The sequence below is a fragment of the Pollachius pollachius genome (genome assembly GCF_949987615.1).
Source record: "Pollachius pollachius genome assembly, chromosome: 6".
NCBI lineage: Eukaryota > Metazoa > Chordata > Actinopteri > Gadiformes > Gadidae > Pollachius > Pollachius pollachius.
In genome coordinates, this window is record NC_136939.1 from 5,002,186 (window position 1) to 5,019,252 (window position 17,067).

The 17,067-nt window shown below is 50.8% G+C and overlaps 1 protein-coding gene across 1 annotated transcript in view; it reads right to left on the reverse strand.

The window, feature by feature from the left end:
• Positions 1-3,167: 3,167 nt before the first annotated feature.
• Positions 3,168-17,067, reverse strand: part of dchs1b (dachsous cadherin-related 1b) — a 93,312-nt gene continuing 79,412 nt past the window's right edge. Inside the window, exons 19-29 of the mRNA XM_079737673.1 lie at positions 16,229-16,435; positions 15,142-15,538; positions 14,592-14,705; positions 13,813-14,024; positions 12,955-13,106; positions 12,240-12,370; positions 11,407-11,693; positions 10,429-10,570; positions 9,540-9,711; positions 8,757-9,166; positions 3,168-7,393 (exon numbers count right to left, since the gene is read on the reverse strand). Of these exons, the coding sequence (XP_079593799.1) occupies positions 5,352-7,393; positions 8,757-9,166; positions 9,540-9,711; positions 10,429-10,570; positions 11,407-11,693; positions 12,240-12,370; positions 12,955-13,106; positions 13,813-14,024; positions 14,592-14,705; positions 15,142-15,538; positions 16,229-16,435 (4,266 nt within the window). The 3' untranslated portion in view covers positions 3,168-5,351. The remainder of the gene's footprint in view (positions 7,394-8,756; positions 9,167-9,539; positions 9,712-10,428; positions 10,571-11,406; positions 11,694-12,239; positions 12,371-12,954; positions 13,107-13,812; positions 14,025-14,591; positions 14,706-15,141; positions 15,539-16,228; positions 16,436-17,067) is intronic.

Below are 17,067 nucleotides of genomic sequence, written 5' to 3' on the forward strand. Positions count from 1 at the left end.
AAGCTGAAACAATAATAGTTTGGAGTTTAAGTCTTGGGCCGTTAGAGTGGTTAATGAGCCAAAAGAGCTACATTTGTTGACTTTTGTAATCACAGTTTCAGGATATTATAATTGCAGAAAAATTAATAAATAGCCACCAGCTTGGTGGATTGTTTCCACTCATCAACGTGAATACAATACAAATAAATAACGGCTATTAAGTATTCTCTTCCGCATCGGAGTTGTTGACACATTGCAATCAGTGGTTCGTGCTACTCTCGAAAAGCATTTTGCCAACATGTCAACTAATTTATGTAAGAATATCGGATCAAGCATGAAATGTAATTTCCGCAATTGGATCCCTGCTTTAACATGTGTGGTCAAAATGTCATCGATCGGATGCTAAAAAGCGTGAAGTGAGTTGAAATGTATGCACTACTGTGGAAACAATTGAATGTCCACATCTGATGTTGATTCTGAATGTCATTCAAAGTTACAGTCCAACATATTTGATTATTGAAACACTTTGAGGTCAAACACATGGAAACTGAGTATTTCCTGAAACTAAATGAAACGTGTACATTAGCATCATTGTGTGGCAGGTATGGCAGGGTGCGACATTAACGTAACGCAAGTCCTTCTCGACCGAATTAGGATCAAAATGCATTCTACAATAAAGCCGATATTTGCCTTTTTTGTAAGGGACATTTAAAAAATTCCTCATTTCCTACATGGAGTGTTGAATTGATCACATATCCATGTGTATTTGATCTTTTCTTATCTGTGAAGTCAACTGTCCATCCATGTCAGATCCGGTCTGAACCAGATGCACCGAGAGACCGGCTTGGGCACTTCTAGTGTTGATGATCACGCTTGGGGAGGGATAGCGCTGTTGTGCTGCTTGACAGACAGCTGCTCAAGATAGACTGGATCCTGAGCCTGCTCCAGATAGACTGGATCCTGAGCCTGCTCCAGATAGACTGGATCCTGAGCCTGCTCCAGATAGACTGGATCCTGGCTCTGCTCAAGATAGACTGGATCCTGAGCCTGCTCCAGATAGACTGGATCCTGGCTCTGCTCCAGATAGACTGGATCCTGAGCCTGCTCCAGATAGACTGGATCCTGAGGCTGCTCCAGATAGACTGGATCCTGAGCCTGCTCAAGGTAGACTGGATCCTGGCTCTGCTCCAGATAGACTGGATCCTGAGCCTGCTCCAGATAGACTGGATCCTGGCTCTGCTCCAGATAGACTGGATCCTGAGCCTGCTCCAGATAGACTGGATCCTGAGCCTGCTCCAGATAGACTGGATCCTGAGCCTGCTCCAAATAGACTGGATCCTGAGCCTGCTCCAGATAGACTGGATCCTGAGCCTGCTCCAGATAGACTAGACTGGATCCTGAGCCTGCTCCAGATAGACTGGATCCTGAGCCTGCTCCAGATAGACTGGATCCTGGCTCTGCTCCAGATAGACTGGATCCTGGCCCTGCTCAAGATAGACTGGATCCTGAGCCTGCTCCAGATAGACTGGATCCTGGCCCTGCTCAAGATAGACTGGATCCTGAGCCTGCTCCAGATAGACTGGATCCTGAGCCTGCTCCAGATAGACTGGATCCTGGCTCTGCTCAAGATGGACTGGATCCTGAGCCTGCTCCAGATAGACTGGATCCTGAGCCTGCTCCAGATAGACTGGATCCTCGCCCTGCTCTGGGGGGGAGGCACCGGGCCAGCTTACACTGTAATGGTTTGTGTGTGTGTGTGTGTGTCTGTGTGTGCCTGTGCATGGGTAAGCGTGTGTGAATGAATGTGTGCGTGCACAGGTGTGTGCGTGCATGCATCTATGTGTGCGTACGTGTGCATACGTGTGTCTGTGTGTGCTTGTGTGCACACATGTATATGTGTGTGTGTGTGCGAATGTGTATATGTGTGTGTGTGCCGGTAAAGGAGCCAACTGCAAATCCTGTCACGGGACAGGAGAGCGTAAACACAGCTGTTGGCCGAGATGGACGTGAGATCAAGCCCGCCATGCCTGTTGGACTTGTCCTCTCTATGTGTGCGTGTGTGTGTGTCTGTGTGTATATGTTATGACAGTCATCACAGCAATATGTCAAAAATGGACCCTTACAAATTGGCCTGCTCACATCAAAACATAGAAGATGGTGGCTGGCCCCCCCAACCACACAGCCATCTCAGACGTATGTGGGGGAACCAAATGTCCATGACTTTGCCTAACATTTTTGAACTCCTCAATTGACTTCTTTCGTATTTTTGATGCCAGGGGTTTTTTGGAGCACAGTGGTACGAATCGAGTTGTCACTATGCAAACAATAAGAGCTATTGTGTTCTACATTTGCACCGGAGCTTTTGTTAACATCTTGCCTCATCTCTCTAAGCATGGACTGCTGTACATTACAACATGGAGAGAGAGAAAGGAGAGTGAGAGAGGGTATTTCACGGCGGTGTTTTTGTGTGTGTGATGACCAAATGAGGCAGAAATCCTCCAGGGGCTCCGCAAACATGCCTGGCCTCCATATGAAATCAACATTTAGCAATTGTTCAGCTATGTCAACACGGTATGCCTTCGTAGGCTGTGAAACAGCAGAGGGCCGTGCTGACTGGATCTTGGCTGGGTTTGGGCCGTACTCACAGAATGATGTGATGTTTATGTAAACCACACCTCAGTGGGAGATTTTTTTTCGTCTTGTGCCCACCGAGTGTAATTATTGTTCTTGTTTCAGATTGAATCATCAAGCCCTTGTTTCAAGCAACGCTCATTATGTTATTCGTTCCCTCCCCTGGGCAGTTATTTTGTTGCGGCAGCACAGAATAACAGTCATGATTCATTGCAGATGAGATGCATGAATTCGTACAGTGTACACTTTCACAGATCTTTCTAGATGTATCACAGCCACAATGTCCTAGGAGACACTGGTGAAGACATGCTGAGGGACTGGCCTTCATTCACCAGACTGATTACATTTGAATGAGTTCTGACACCAAACTCTACCCCCTCAGAGTTACCATCCCAGGCCCAGATCAGGGGCATCACGGTGTAACCGTGAACAAGGATCCCCTTGGAAGTCAGAAACCACAAGGACAAAGGAACATGCTCACACTTAATTTTTGTCAAAAAGAGATCAGTAGGAATTTATTATCTGCGTTTGAATTACATGTACAACAACCCATTTACTGCCACAGCCTCAGTCCTCACTCTCTCTCTCACATTGGCAGACTTCTGGAACACAAACACACAATGAAATCCCCTTGGACAATGTGTTTCAGGGCGACAACAGCTTGTTCTTTAGGGACGAAGCAAGAGCGTGTGGCGCCGGGACTCCAGGCTTGCGATTTGTACGGCTGAACCGGAACCAGACGTTGAAACAGAGCTCAAAAAGACAACAAACTTATTTCTGACTTGAAACAGAAAAAGAAGAGGACATCACATCCTCGCAGTTGGCCTTGCAGATTCCGGGGACAGGAAAAAGGCAAACCATGTAGTACGTGAAAGTATCGGACAAGACGCTGGTGAACACATCTGCCTCTTGCCGCATGAGCAGATGTTCCGTGGGAGACCCCAAACGGGAGCGTACACACGAACACGAAGAGCACGCCTGACGAGACAAACACATGGAGGCCGAGCGCTCCTCCAGAGATCTACGTATGGGAATCGCAGAAGTCAAATACATTGAACACAGCGGAAGCATTGAAAGTAATACCGTGCGGGGAACTCGGACTGTAAATCACTATACATTCTTCCAGGTTCATGCATTCGGTTCCTCTGAATGTCTTCCTCATGTTCTGCGATGAGCCCGATCACCGGGGAGTTTGTGGTGCCTTGCCCCGTGCGGCTGTTCGCTTTGAGTCGACCTTATCGATAACGGGGTCAACTCATTAGTTCCTGTTGTCGGGGTTAATCAAGTGGGGGCGACCCCCCAGTCTTCACAGTGGAGAGTATGTTGTGTGTGTGTGTGTGTGTGTGTGTGTGTGTGTGTGTGTGTGTGTGTGTGTGTGTGTGTGTGTGTGTGTGTGTGTGGACGATGACGGTTGGTTTAGGAAGCATTTCATACGAAGACACAGAGGTGATTGTTGAATCCCTGAATCACGGATGGAACGTCGTTGTGTTCAGACGGAACAGCAACATGGTATGAAGCACCGCAGTGGGTGTCGGAAAGATCTAGAATGGGACGAAACCCCCTCAGAATTGGTAAGGTTAAAAGTCAGCATGGTGAGGGCTGATAGTGTGTGTGTGTATGCGTGTACGTGTGTGTGTGTTTTTCAACACTGTCTAATGGTGACAGCCGATCCTCTTTTCATATAAATAATAACCAAACAAATCTCTTCCTTTCACTTGCACCACTGTCACACATATACACAGACGTTCCTCCAAAGCTATGGCAGGAGAAACCTACGTTATGTAACTAGCATACTTACAAATATACATATATGCAAAATTCTACTGAAACTGGAACTATCCCCCTTGGGCCGCTGTTCTTTCACGACGATAACACAAGAAATGGTAACGCAATAAAAAATATATATAAAAAATAAAATAAACGTAACAAAGTGTCATCTGAAACGAAAACATTCGGAAGAAGTTCTTCATGATTCTGTGATGTTTTGGCAGCTCAACATAACACATTCTTGTCTTTCGGAACACAGTCATGTGTTTTCAAAACACTTTTTTGGGGGGGAGGGAGCGTCTGGAATACGGGTGCGTACGACAGCCATTTTGAAAAGCAGCTGACGTGCGATGGAAAAAAAAACGTCTTCAGACCCACGGAGAAACGCAGAGGTCCTTAGCTCTCTGGCCAGCCAGCGAGGAGACGTGGAGCTTTTACAAAAGTATCTACATACTGAGGCATCTCTGACTACAGGCATGCTGTGGGTCCGGTCCACCTTGAGGGGGGGGAGGGCCCGGTTCAGCACTCAAACCCGATTCAGTTCCTAGAGACCTGCGTCACTTAGGAGACCTTCTGAGGTCTGTCCTTTCCATTCAGGCAAATCACTTGGAGACAACGAGGCCAAATCGCTAGGGGGGGGGATGAGGGAGAGAGGGGGGTAGTCAGGGGTCATCTTTGATGGACTTGAGGCCAGTTCTTATGATGTAACCATTCTTCCATGGAAACAAACTATTTGGAAAGGAGTCAGCTTGTTTTTTTAAGGAAAAAAAAGGTGCTCCAGCATTCCAGAAGAAGAACGCCTCTTGTGGGTCACTTCCCGAGGTATCCCTCGTTGCCCTCGGTGTTGTTAAAAGTTATCTCGTCTGATTAAGGGCTTAGGGTTAGCGGGTGCTTTCAAAATCTCATTTTTACGTGGGTGGATTTCGTCCAACCATTATCGTCCCATCGTTTGTTTTTCCTCTCCCAGAACTCTCTCATATCCTCATCTCCCGGTCGGGGCTTTGTTCTATCGACGGCTCCCGGGTGCTGATCATGGACGCCGAGGGGCCCTGGTTGACCCCGAAGGGGGAGACGGCGGGCGACCGCGCGGCCAGCGGCGAGAGGGAGGGGGAGAAGCTGGGAGACATGGCGGCCGAGGAGATGGAGCCCTCGTGGCTGATGGGGGACCGGCGCAGGGAGGCCAGGTGGGGGAACGTCCTTCCGATCACCGGCACCTTGGGGGGCACCGACATGGCCCCCGGGTGGGCCACTGAGGTGATGAGGGGCGGCGGGTCGATCCGGGGCTTGGGGTCTATCTTGGGCTTGGGCTGGAAGGGCTGGCGCGGGTTCTGGCTCTGCTGGGCCGTCTCGTCCTTCAGCCTGGCGATCTCCGTGAAGACGTTGGCCAGCGGCTGGAACTGCGGGCACCAGTTGAGGAGGTAGTCCCAGTTGTAGCTCCCGCGCAGCTCCTCGTCGCTGGCCACGATGGCCGTCAGCGAGCCGTCGACCGAGGGCTTGCCGTCCTCGGGGAAGCCGTAGTCCTTGGGCAGGGAGATGTTGAGGCCGCGCCCGCCGGTGCCCAGGTACCCGCCGCCGTCGTCCCGGTACACGGGCAGCTGGCCGGAGAGCAGTGTGCCGCTGAGGCTCCCTCCCAGCTTCTTGCCCTTGAACCAGGTGCTGCCCTCCAGGGCCGCCGGCTCGCAGGAGATGTCCGAGAGCTGGTCGGCGTCCTGCTGGATGCCGGAGTCGGGCCCCCGGGCCGAGATGTGCTCCTGCATGGAGGAGGTGATGGAGGCCACGCGGGGGTACTCGTTGATCATCCGGATCTCGTCGTCCTCCGCTGCCTCGGCCGAGCCCCGCCCGCTGGAGTGCGAGGGGTCCAGGGAGCCGCCCCGGGTGTAGGGCCCCCCGCCCGCTCCGCCCTGGTCGCCGGTGTACCCCGGCAGGGTCTGGTGGTAGATCCTCTCCCCGCCGACGGCCGACTTGGAGTCGTCCATTTTCTGGAGGGCCGTTCCTGTGGTGACGGTCTGGCTCTCCGTGTTCTGGCCCGTCTTCTTCCGGCGCGACTTGACCAGGAACACCACCACCGCCATGACGACGAGCAGGATGATGACGGCCAGCGAGACGGCGATGATGCTGATCAGCAGGATGTTGAAGTCCGACGCCAGGCCGAAGCTGGTGTTGCTGACGTCCACGGCCACCTGCGTCTTGGTGGTGCGCGACGTGTCCAGGGGGCTGTGGGCGGCCACGTCCAGGGACATGATCCGGGCCTCGCGCTTCCCCCGGCCAGACCCCCCGCTCCGGCCCGAGCCGTCCATCTTCAGGGAGATGACCCCAGTGGTTTTGTTGACCTCAAAGTAGGGCGAGTCGGTGGACAGGGAGTACAGCACGATGCCGTCCACCCCGCCGTCCTCGTCGTGGGCCTGCACCTGGCCGATGCTCTGGCCCTTCTTGGCGTTCTCCGGGACCTCGAAGGACAGGTCGGACGACGCGAACAGCGGGTCGTATTCGTCCTCCCCGGTGACAAACACCTGCACTGTCACCGTGGCAGAGTGGTTACCCGCGTCCACGGCCACCGCCATGAAGTTGAAGGAGTTGATCTTCTCAAAGTCAAAGGACGTTTTGGCGCGGATCTCTCCCGTGTTCGGGTCAACCACGAAGCTGTCCTTCCCCGTGCCAGAGCGCGCGATGTGGTACTTCAGCAGCCCGAAGGCGCCCGTGTCGTGGTCGATGGCGTGGAGGACGGTCACGGCCGAGTTGGCGGGCTGGTTCTCGCGGATGCTGGCGGTCAGGATCTCCACGGGGAAGAAGGGACGGTTGTCGTTGACGTCCTTCACCTCGACCGTCACGGGAGCGAGGGCGAAGTGGCCCTGGCCGTCGGACGCCTGGACGACTACGATGTGTGTGGCCTTGTGTTCCCGGTCCAGCGTCTGCTTCAGCCGCAACGCCCCCGTCCACTGGTCGACGGTGAACAGCTCCATGTCATCCCCCGAGCTGATGGTGTACTGGACCTCGGCGTTGGGGGCGGAGTCTTGATCTGGCAGAGGGAACGAAAACACAGAATGCCATTGGTTCACTCCCGCAAAACATACTGAGCAAAAGTAAACAGACAGACTGTGAGACTATGAGATGATGTCAAATTAGGGCTGCTCGATGGACAAAAATCATAATCACGATTATTTTGGTCGATATTGGAATGACGATTATTCAAACGATTATTTTTGAGTTTGAAAACATGCAGCATTTATTCAGCCTTTTTCTCCAAAAAAAAAACACTTTGAAACTGAGTACTTTGAAATTTCCCCTTTAAAAAAAATCCCCAAATGGTCAAATGGAAAGTGTTCAAATCGATTGCAATGCAAATATGAATCCAGCTGTTAAGCTGCAATTTCTATCAAAAAATGTAAAACCCTAAATTCGTTTGGGTTAAAATTAAATTTATATATATATATATATATATATACATATATATATATATTCACGTATCATATGAAGTGACACATGTATGTGTCACTGCATCGATGGCCACTCTGTCACTCCCTCCCCCCTTGTCAGAAACCTCGGCATCATCATGGACCCCACACTCTCCTTCAAGTCACACATAAACAGCATCAGAAAATTATCCTTCTTCAATCTCCGAAACATAGCACGCCTTCTACCCACTCTTTCATCCTCAGCTGCTGAAACACTAATCCACGCCTTCATCACTTGCAGACTCGACAATTGCAATAGCATTCTGTATGGCCTCCCCTCCACTATTCTTCAAAAATTGCAATATGTACAAAACTCTGCTGCCCGACTGCTTACTAACTCCCCCTCCAGCGAACACATTACTCCCATCCTCCGTCAACCTCATTGGCTTCCAATAAAACAACACATCAATTTCAAGATCCTCCTCACCACCCACAAAGCGCTAAACAACTTTGCACCCTCGTACATAGCAGATCTCCTCCATCGCCACTCCCCCACTGGCCGGCTACGCTCCGCTGACGCCAACCTTCTCACCTCCATCACCAAGGCCAACTATCGCACCCTGGGGGACAGAGTCTTCGCCATCGCTGCCCCTACCCTCTGGAACTCCCTCCCTCTGGCCATCCGAAACTCTGATACACTCTGTTCATTCAAAAATCAACTTAAAACCTATCTCTTCAGGACCACATACAACATTTGACCAATCATCCTCCGCCATCTCCCACTCTCTCCCGCTCTCTTAATGTGTTGCCTATTGTTGTGGTGTTGTTTATTTTTCCCTTTTGTTTGAGTGTCTGTACTGTCTGTATGTATTCCTTTCTTATTTGTAAAGCGTCTTTGAGTATTTAGAAAAGCGCTATAAAAAACAGATCAATTATTATTATTATTGTTATTATTATATGTAGGTAGAGGTCAGGCCTTCCACACACCTGTGGCGGTGAACCTGATGATCTCCGTGCCGGCGGCCGCGCCCTCGCTGAGCGACACCGCGTACTCCGCCCTGCTGAACACCGGCGGGTTGTCGTTCACGTCGCCCACGGTGATCACCACGGCGACGCTGGAGCTCTTCTGGGGCACGCCGCGGTCCGACACCACCACGGTGAGGTTGTAGAGGGGCGTGGTCTCAAAGTCCAGGCCCTCGGCCAACAGCAGTGTGCCCACCGTCTGGAAGCCCCGCCCCTCCAGGAAGCGGACGCTGCTCTCGATCTGGAAGGCGATCCCCTCGTTGCCGTTGGCGATGGCGAAGTCGAATCCGCAGTTCTCCCGGGCGAGGTCGCTGTCGAACGCCTCCAGGGTAAGGATGGTCGCCCCGGCGATGGTGTCCTCTGCCACCGTGGCCCTGCGCACAGAGGGGGAGCGTTCAACACCGTTAATAACCTGCGCTAATAGAGCCGCCGTCAAGGCTTGAATTAACGTTTTTCAGATCTCCTTTTAAATCTTCAATAAAAAAAATGATTGGCAAACTCATAAACAAAAACAAATGATCCTTGAACTACTCGGAAAAATTTAAATTCCCCTTTGTCCTCAATGTTTTACGTCCATGTGTTGTTTCTCCCCTTCCATCTTACGGACCATGATGGAAACAACACGGCTTTATTGTGTTTTTTATGCTTTTAACCACTTCTTGTTGACTGTTATTCAATACAAGTTTTCAATCAATCAATCAATCAATCAATCAATCAATCAGTTCTAAGATGGCCGCCGAAGCTCACCTGTAGTCGGACTGGTGGAAGACGGGCGCGTTGTCGTTGACGTCGGCGATCTGGACCTGGACGGTGGTGAGGGAGGAGAGGGCGGGCTCCCCGCCGTCGCGCGCCTCGATCACGATGTTCACCGAGGGCCGCTCGGGGTCGAACTCCGCCCGCTGGCTGATGGACAGGGTGCCTGGGCGGGCGAGGGGGTGAGAGGGACCGGGATGAACGCACAGCATAGCGCAACGAAGGACATCCACACGGCGCACAGAGCACAAACCCTGGAGCACATTCATGAAGCACACTTCAAAAAAAGTCGCATGCGTTTCAAAACAGGGCGGCCGGTGACAATGTTCATTTACATGAAATTTTCATTTAGGCCGTTTAGCAGACGCTTTTATCTAGAGCGACTTACAATTAGTACATTAGTCAGAAGAAAGAGAACAATATATCGCTGCAGTACAAGATGTTCATACAAACAAGTGCCTAACACTTAACACTCTTTTTCTTCTCTAGTCTTTCAGGCTGGTGGGTTACATGACAGTTTCCCCATTTCTTTACACAGTCCTGCATTTTTATTGAACACGCCGAGATCCTTTGAGCTGCACTGGTTGGGTAGTAGGGGGCAGATAAGGCAGTGCTGCATTGTATGGTCCTCTTCTCCACATCCACAGGTGGTTTGGCCAGCTTCATAGCCCAATCTGGCCATGGCAGCTTTTGTTTCGCCCTGTTCCTGTTCTCAAGCAGTAGAGCGTCTTCTGAGCCCAGCATTAACAATCTCTAGGTCAACCCTTTCCCCGTACACAACAAAGACAGCTAAGATAAAATGCTACACAATGCTACTTATTCTAGTACTATTCTTTACTATTTCAATGTGCCATCCTCCTGGTGCAATGTCTCGCCGCCGTACCGTTATTGGGGTCGATGAGGAAGCCCTCCTGGGTGGATGACATCAGGCGGTACGTGACCTTTCCATTCTCCCCCGAGTCCCGGTCGGTGGCCGTCACCGTGACAACAGGACTTCCTGGTGGCGTGTGTTCAGGAAGGGTCACCTGTGGGAAGGGAGAGAAACAAAACACCAGACTTACTCGAGGCATCGAAGGAAAACAGACAAACAACAATGGAAGCTGTTGTTAATAAAACAGTCCAGAGAGTGAGAGGAATATAAAATGTTGTTCTTCCTGCTCTTCATAGCATTCCTTGACATGCTAGTAAACACTCCATGTTTGTGTTTGCAGGCCTTCCTGACGCAGGACTAGATAGTTAACTTTTATCGCCCGTGTGTGTGCTTATTTTTAAAACACCGCCTTGGGAGTGTGTTTGTGCGTGCGTGCATGTGATTGAGTGCGGATGTGTTGTGTATAATGTGTTTATGTAGGTGGAGAAGGTCTGCCGCAGTGATGAACTGTGTGTGTATTTATTAATACGCTCCTTGGAATTCTCAAGGCATGTGAGGAGCGTCCCACATGTTACATGGAGGGCGGATCCCTTTTGTGGGGATTTTAACACAATGCAGGCGCTGCTGAATTACAAGCAAGGCAGCTCAATTCTGGCACACACATTGTTTCTTGAAGAATACCAGACAGTATAATTCATATGTATATATATTTAAATATATATCAGGGGAAGATTATGAGGATTCCTCAGCTATTTAAGGGTCACCAATTATGCAACTATATTAATTATACTTTCTTTGCCAATAATGGCCGTTGTAAAATATAGGGACAACATAACAGCAGATCAAGCATATAGAACACAATAAAATATATAATTAAATAAAACCTTAACATAAAGATATTTTAAAAATTCCCTAATAAAACATGGCAGTAACCGCGAGGGCCTTCTGGACCCCCAGACGCGGCTCCGGACTCGGGACCCCCCGGGGTACCTGGTAGAGGTCCTGGGTGAAGGCGGGGGCGTTGTCGTTGACGTCCTCCACCAGGATGGTGACGTTGGCCTCCGTGTGGTGCTTGCTGTCGGTGGCGCGCACCGTCACCGTGTACCAGGTCTTCTCCTCGAAGTCCAGGGGCCCCGTCAGAGAGACCCCGCCGCCGTAGCGGTGGATGCTGAAGCGGCCGGCCGCGGAGGGCTCCAGGCTCAGGGAGTACGACAGCTCGGGGCTGGAGTCCACGTCGTTCCCCGTCACCAGGGTGACCTCCGTGCCGATCAGGGCGTCTGGGAAGGGCGGGGAAAGGCGTTATGAGGGGCGGGGCTTGTAGGAACGGGTCTACAGTTCAATCGACTCGTCTGCTCCCCCAGTGCACATTTTGCACACCTGATTTCAATGAGCCTAATCGCCTCGTTAACGAGTCGAGGCAGGTGTGCATGTGCCGTGTGGGGGGCGGGAAAAACGGCAAGAAACGCAGACGTTGGCCAGCTGTACTTTTAATAGTTTTGAAAGTACAAAACAAAGTTAGGACGTTTCGTAAGTTGAAAAAAGAATGTTGGTGCATTTCTAAGTTTGACTCTGCATCCAAGGTTCAACAAAAGGGGGAAAATCAACCAGCAGAAAGAGAAAGTCCTTCCTAGGGATCCGACAACATATTAGCAGGAGCAAGAGGGAGAATGAAGGAGGGGAACTCAGAAGGCTATCGTGGATGATGAAACAACATTGGTAGGACTTCTCTCACTCCTGCTGGGCGGGACCAGTGGTCCAATCACATCGTACGGATCCGTGGGGTATCAGTAACCTGTCAGGCACGATGCTGTGTGTATACTCACTCTCGGGAATTCGGATCTCCGAGGGCAGCGGAATGGTGGGACTGTTATCGTTCTGATCCACGATGATCACCGTCAGGGTGGCAGACCCCGCCAACCGGGGACTGCCTCTGTCGGTTGCCGTGATAACCAGCCTGAGAGAAAGAACATTTTTGTTTTAATGTTTTGACGTAAGAGGAAGCTTTAGGTAACGGTTGAGGAGTGATCGGAAGTAATTGTGTGTGGCGTCATCTTTCTGCAGCTAGCTGTGAGTTGTGATTCATCCGTGAAGTCTTTTTTTGGATTCACGTCGTGATTTATGGCCTCTATCAAGTACACACTGATACAATGCTGAAAGAACAACACACAGAACAGAATGAACGATTTATAGTGTTTCAAATCAAAGGCTTGGCTAACTGTACCGTCTGGCTTCCACTTATCAATGAAGCCTTTATTTTCTGCATGCATACACACACACACACACACACACACACACACACGCACACACACACACACGCTGACAAACCTAGCAAATCAAAATATAGCTTTGGGAAATATATTCCTGTGTCACATCTCTTCACTCTGTCTACTACATGTTCACTGGCACGTCAACAAAATGGCTGCCTCCCCGATGCACTCACCAAACCCTTAAAACCAATAGGAGGAGGAGGCCAGAACAGAAGAGATAACAACAACACAGCCTTGGGAATATTGAGCCCCAGCGCGGGTGCGTTCTCACTTGGTCTGCGTCCAGATCTCACGGTCCATGATGGCCGCGGTGGAGATGCTCCCGCTCACTGGGTCGATCTTGAACAGGCCGCTCATGCTCGAGGATTGGATGGAGTAGGTCACCTGACCGTTCTGACCCTGGTCCATGTCCTCCGCCATCACCTGCAGAAGGGAGGGAGGGAGAGAAAGAGAGAGATTAGGTATGTAGAGAAAAGGAGACACGCAACAGAAGTAGGGCAAGAGATAGAGGAAAGGAGACGAGACGAGAAAAAATGCAGGGGGAGGGGAGGCAAGAAATGAAAGGAGATTATGGGATAGGGTGAGGAGATAAGGTAGGGAAGGGGGGGGGGGCACGGGGAAGGCGAGTTGTTTTTGGCTCTCGAGCTATCCCTGTAATGAAACGTGTGATCTGTATGAACGCCGTCTCTAGGAGAGGGAGTACAGCTCAGAACCACGCAGTGTTAGCCTGTCTGTAGTCTCACAAACACAACTTTAGATTCATATCTAAAGTCGGATGTCAGACAATCTCCTTTGTTCCCCAGATGTTCTGCTGTAACATAGTAGGACTTCTGGATGATATATTCTCGGGGGGGAGGGTAAGCATACAAGCAGAATGAGCACCTGTGGGTATTCTTGGGGTTGGGGGGATGTACAAGCAGAATAAGCTCATATATGGCCTTCCTGGTGGGGGGGTTAGGGTTAGGGTTAGGAAGAATCAGAATGAGATCCTGTATGTCCTTTCATATGGGGCGGGGTTGTAGAAGAATGAGCCCCAATAGGTACTCTCTGAGGGGGGGTGTGTAAGCAGAATGAGCCCCTATGGGTACTCCCTGGTGGGGGGGTGGGGTATGCAAGCAAAAATTAGCACCTGAATGATGGGCGTCTCGTATCCCTGGGCCTCTCTCATGTAGGCCACGTAGTTCTGCAGCTGGAAGCGGGGCAGGTTGTCGTTGATGTCCTGCAGGATCAGGTTGACCGCCATGAAGGTGGTGGAGGTCACGGTCTCCGCCTTCACCACCAGACGGAGGCGCGGGCTGTCCTCGAAGTCCAGCCCCAGGGGGCTCTCCACCAGGATCTCGCCTGGGGACACAATCACGTCGTATTCACAATCGGCCAATCAATTAATCAGCCAATCAATCGACAACTCGTACGGATAACTCTTATAAAAGGTGTACTTGTAGCATAGCACTTATAGCATTGCACTTATAGCACTTATAACACAAACATCATACAAACACACAAACATAGCATGGCTCTAGTTAGCCACCAAAACCCAACTGTTTGGACTTGCCTTCCCCAGCTAACCCCCCCCCACCAAGGTCTTTCATTATTATTATTTTTAAAAGTAATGTAACTTTAAGTAACCTAGTTACTAATGTGAAGCATCTTTGAGAACATTGCCAAGTGCTGGATAAGCCAGATGTATCATCACTATTATAATAGGCCGATGCAGTTCTCGCTGGGTGAACACAGAGCACGTGTAAAGAACTTTTCACAACTTTAGTCCCTCTGGACACACGCTGGAGGGCAGCGTGAGTGAAGGCCATCCAGGCGAAGGAACGTCATGCCATTAAGTAAGGGTTGGCACCAGCACGCCTCCGTCTCCTAGCGAGCTAGCCGAGGCTCCTCCAGTGTTCCTGCACTGACCTGTGGAGGAGCTGATGCTGAAGACGCGTCTCCGGTTGCCGCTGAAGAGGCTGTAGCTGATCCCCTGGCGAGAGCCGTCGGGGAACTGGGCCTGGGCCCGGGCCACCGCCGTGCCTGGACCACAGAGGACATCACGCTCACCATCATCATCATCATCGTCATCATCGTCATCATCATCGTCGTCGTTGTCATCATCATCATCATCATCATCATCCTCATCCTCGTCCTGATCCTCTTCATCATCATCATCATCATCATTGTCGTCATCATCATCATCGATATGCTCGTTAAAACATCAGGTATGAATGGATGTTGAAGGGAATACACCACAACCCCTCCATCCCATCTACATATACATTTAGGTGATTTTCGCTTTTATACAAAGCGACATACTTTTTTTCCTTTATGCTATTTTGTAAGTTTAGTTGTTTGTCATTTTAGTTTATTTGCTGTTACTATTTGTGTGTGATCCGTGTCACTTGATTATTGTGATCAAATCAAAATGATATGAAAAAACGAATTTGGTCAAACATGGGTTTGGACGACGGACCTTGCACGGCGTTCTCCTGCAGGTTGACGTCGCGGGCGTTCCTGGAGAAGCGGATGCCGTTGTACGCCAATTCGCGGACGTAGATCACCACCACGCCCTGGGTGGACTGCGCCGGGTTGCCCTGGTCCATGGCCTCCACGATCAGGGTGGTCTGCGCCTGGCCCGGCCCGCCCAGCGGCTCGGTGGCCTGGATCTCCCCGGTCAGGGAGTTGATGCTGAAGCCCCGCACGGGCATGGCGAAGCGGTAGAACACCGAGCCGTTGGCCCCGAAGTCCCGGTCCTCTGCCCTCATGGTGGCCAGCACGCGCTGGGCGTGCGCCGAGGACACCTCCACCACCAGGGGGTCCTGAAGGAAGAAGGGCGCGTTGTCGTTGACGTCCAGCACCGTGACGGTCACCTGGTCAGGGGAGGAAGGGAGAGAGCACGGGTTGAGATGATTCGATAAGTATTTGTTTAACCCCACTGCCGTGCAGCTAATGGGGTCAAATCACAGCACGCTCCAGAGTTAAACGTCGGCAAGCAATCTTCTCTTGGCAGGCGAACGTATGACAAAGATCGATTCCCTCCTTTCCCCAGCGGTAAGTTATTAACGGTATATTAAATCAGAGGTTGAACTTCTAAGTCCCAAGACGTAAAAAGTAAAGTTGAAATTAATATCCTTGGGAATTTAATGGCATTACTCACGGAACTATTACTTAGCTCGGCCGAACTTTTCCGACTTTGTGTCTGCAGCTACGGGTCTAGCCTTGAGCGTGTGTGTAGCTGAGCTAGGTGTCTAGCCGCAGGCGTGTGTGTAGCTGGGCTACCGGTCTAGCCGCGGGCGTGTGTGTAGCTGAGCTACCGGTCCAGCCTTGGGCGTGTGTGTAGCTGAGCTAGTTTTCTGGCCGTGAGCATGTGTGTAGCTGAGCTAGAGGTCCAGCCGCGGGCGTGTGTGTAGCTGAGCTACCGGTCTAGCCACGGGGGTGTGTGTAGCTGAGCTATCTGACTTAGGTGTCTAGCAATAAGCGTGTGTGTAGCTGAGCTATCGGTCTAGCCGCCGGCGTGTGTATAGCTAAGCTAGGCGTCTAGCCGCGGGCGGGGGGCGTACCTGAGCCGAGCTGTTCCTGGGGGCGGCGGGCGAGAGGTCGACGGCGATCACCAGGAAGGTGTAGGACGGGCGCTTCTCCCGGTCCAGCGGGGCGGAGGTGCTGATGAGGCCCGAGTGCTCGTCCACGGCGAAGGCGCCGTGCGCGTCGGCGCTCAGGAAGTACAGCAGCCGGCCGTTCAGGGCGTCGTCGGCATCCGTGGCCGTCACCTGGGAAATGAGAGATGAGGATAGAGACTTTTGAGGAACGATTTTATGAACTTGGAGACTAAACGCAGAGATTTCTTTACATTAGCAGATAAACCAAGTAAATGACTCTACTTTACCAAGTAAAGTAAACACCTTGATCTAGCGGTTAGGTGGTGATCAAACGCTCGCTATAAAAAGCTTTGGTTAAAAGCATCTGCTCAATGACTCAATAATGACTCACTAAATGGAGGGACTTTCTAGGATTTGTTTAATTTCGGTGAATTGAAATGTTCCAAAAAATTGTGTTCAACTGATGAACACAATCGGCTGTTGAAGATTTAAATCACACAGAAGTAAGTCCTAATCAACCAGGTATCAGTATATCCACTTCCTTCACTCACACATCTCACATTTACATTTAGGGGATTTGCCGTTTTAATCCAAAGCGACTTATTTGGATAAACGGATCATTCACACATTCACAACCATGCAAGGCGACAGCCAGCTGGTCAGGATAAGTCATGGTGAAATGTCTTGCTCAGGGATACATCAACCCTCAGCTAGGAGGAGCCGGTGATCGAACCAACAACCTTCTGGTTACCAATCAACCGGCTGTACCTCCTGAGCCACTGCCGTCCAATTCTCTGCATCCG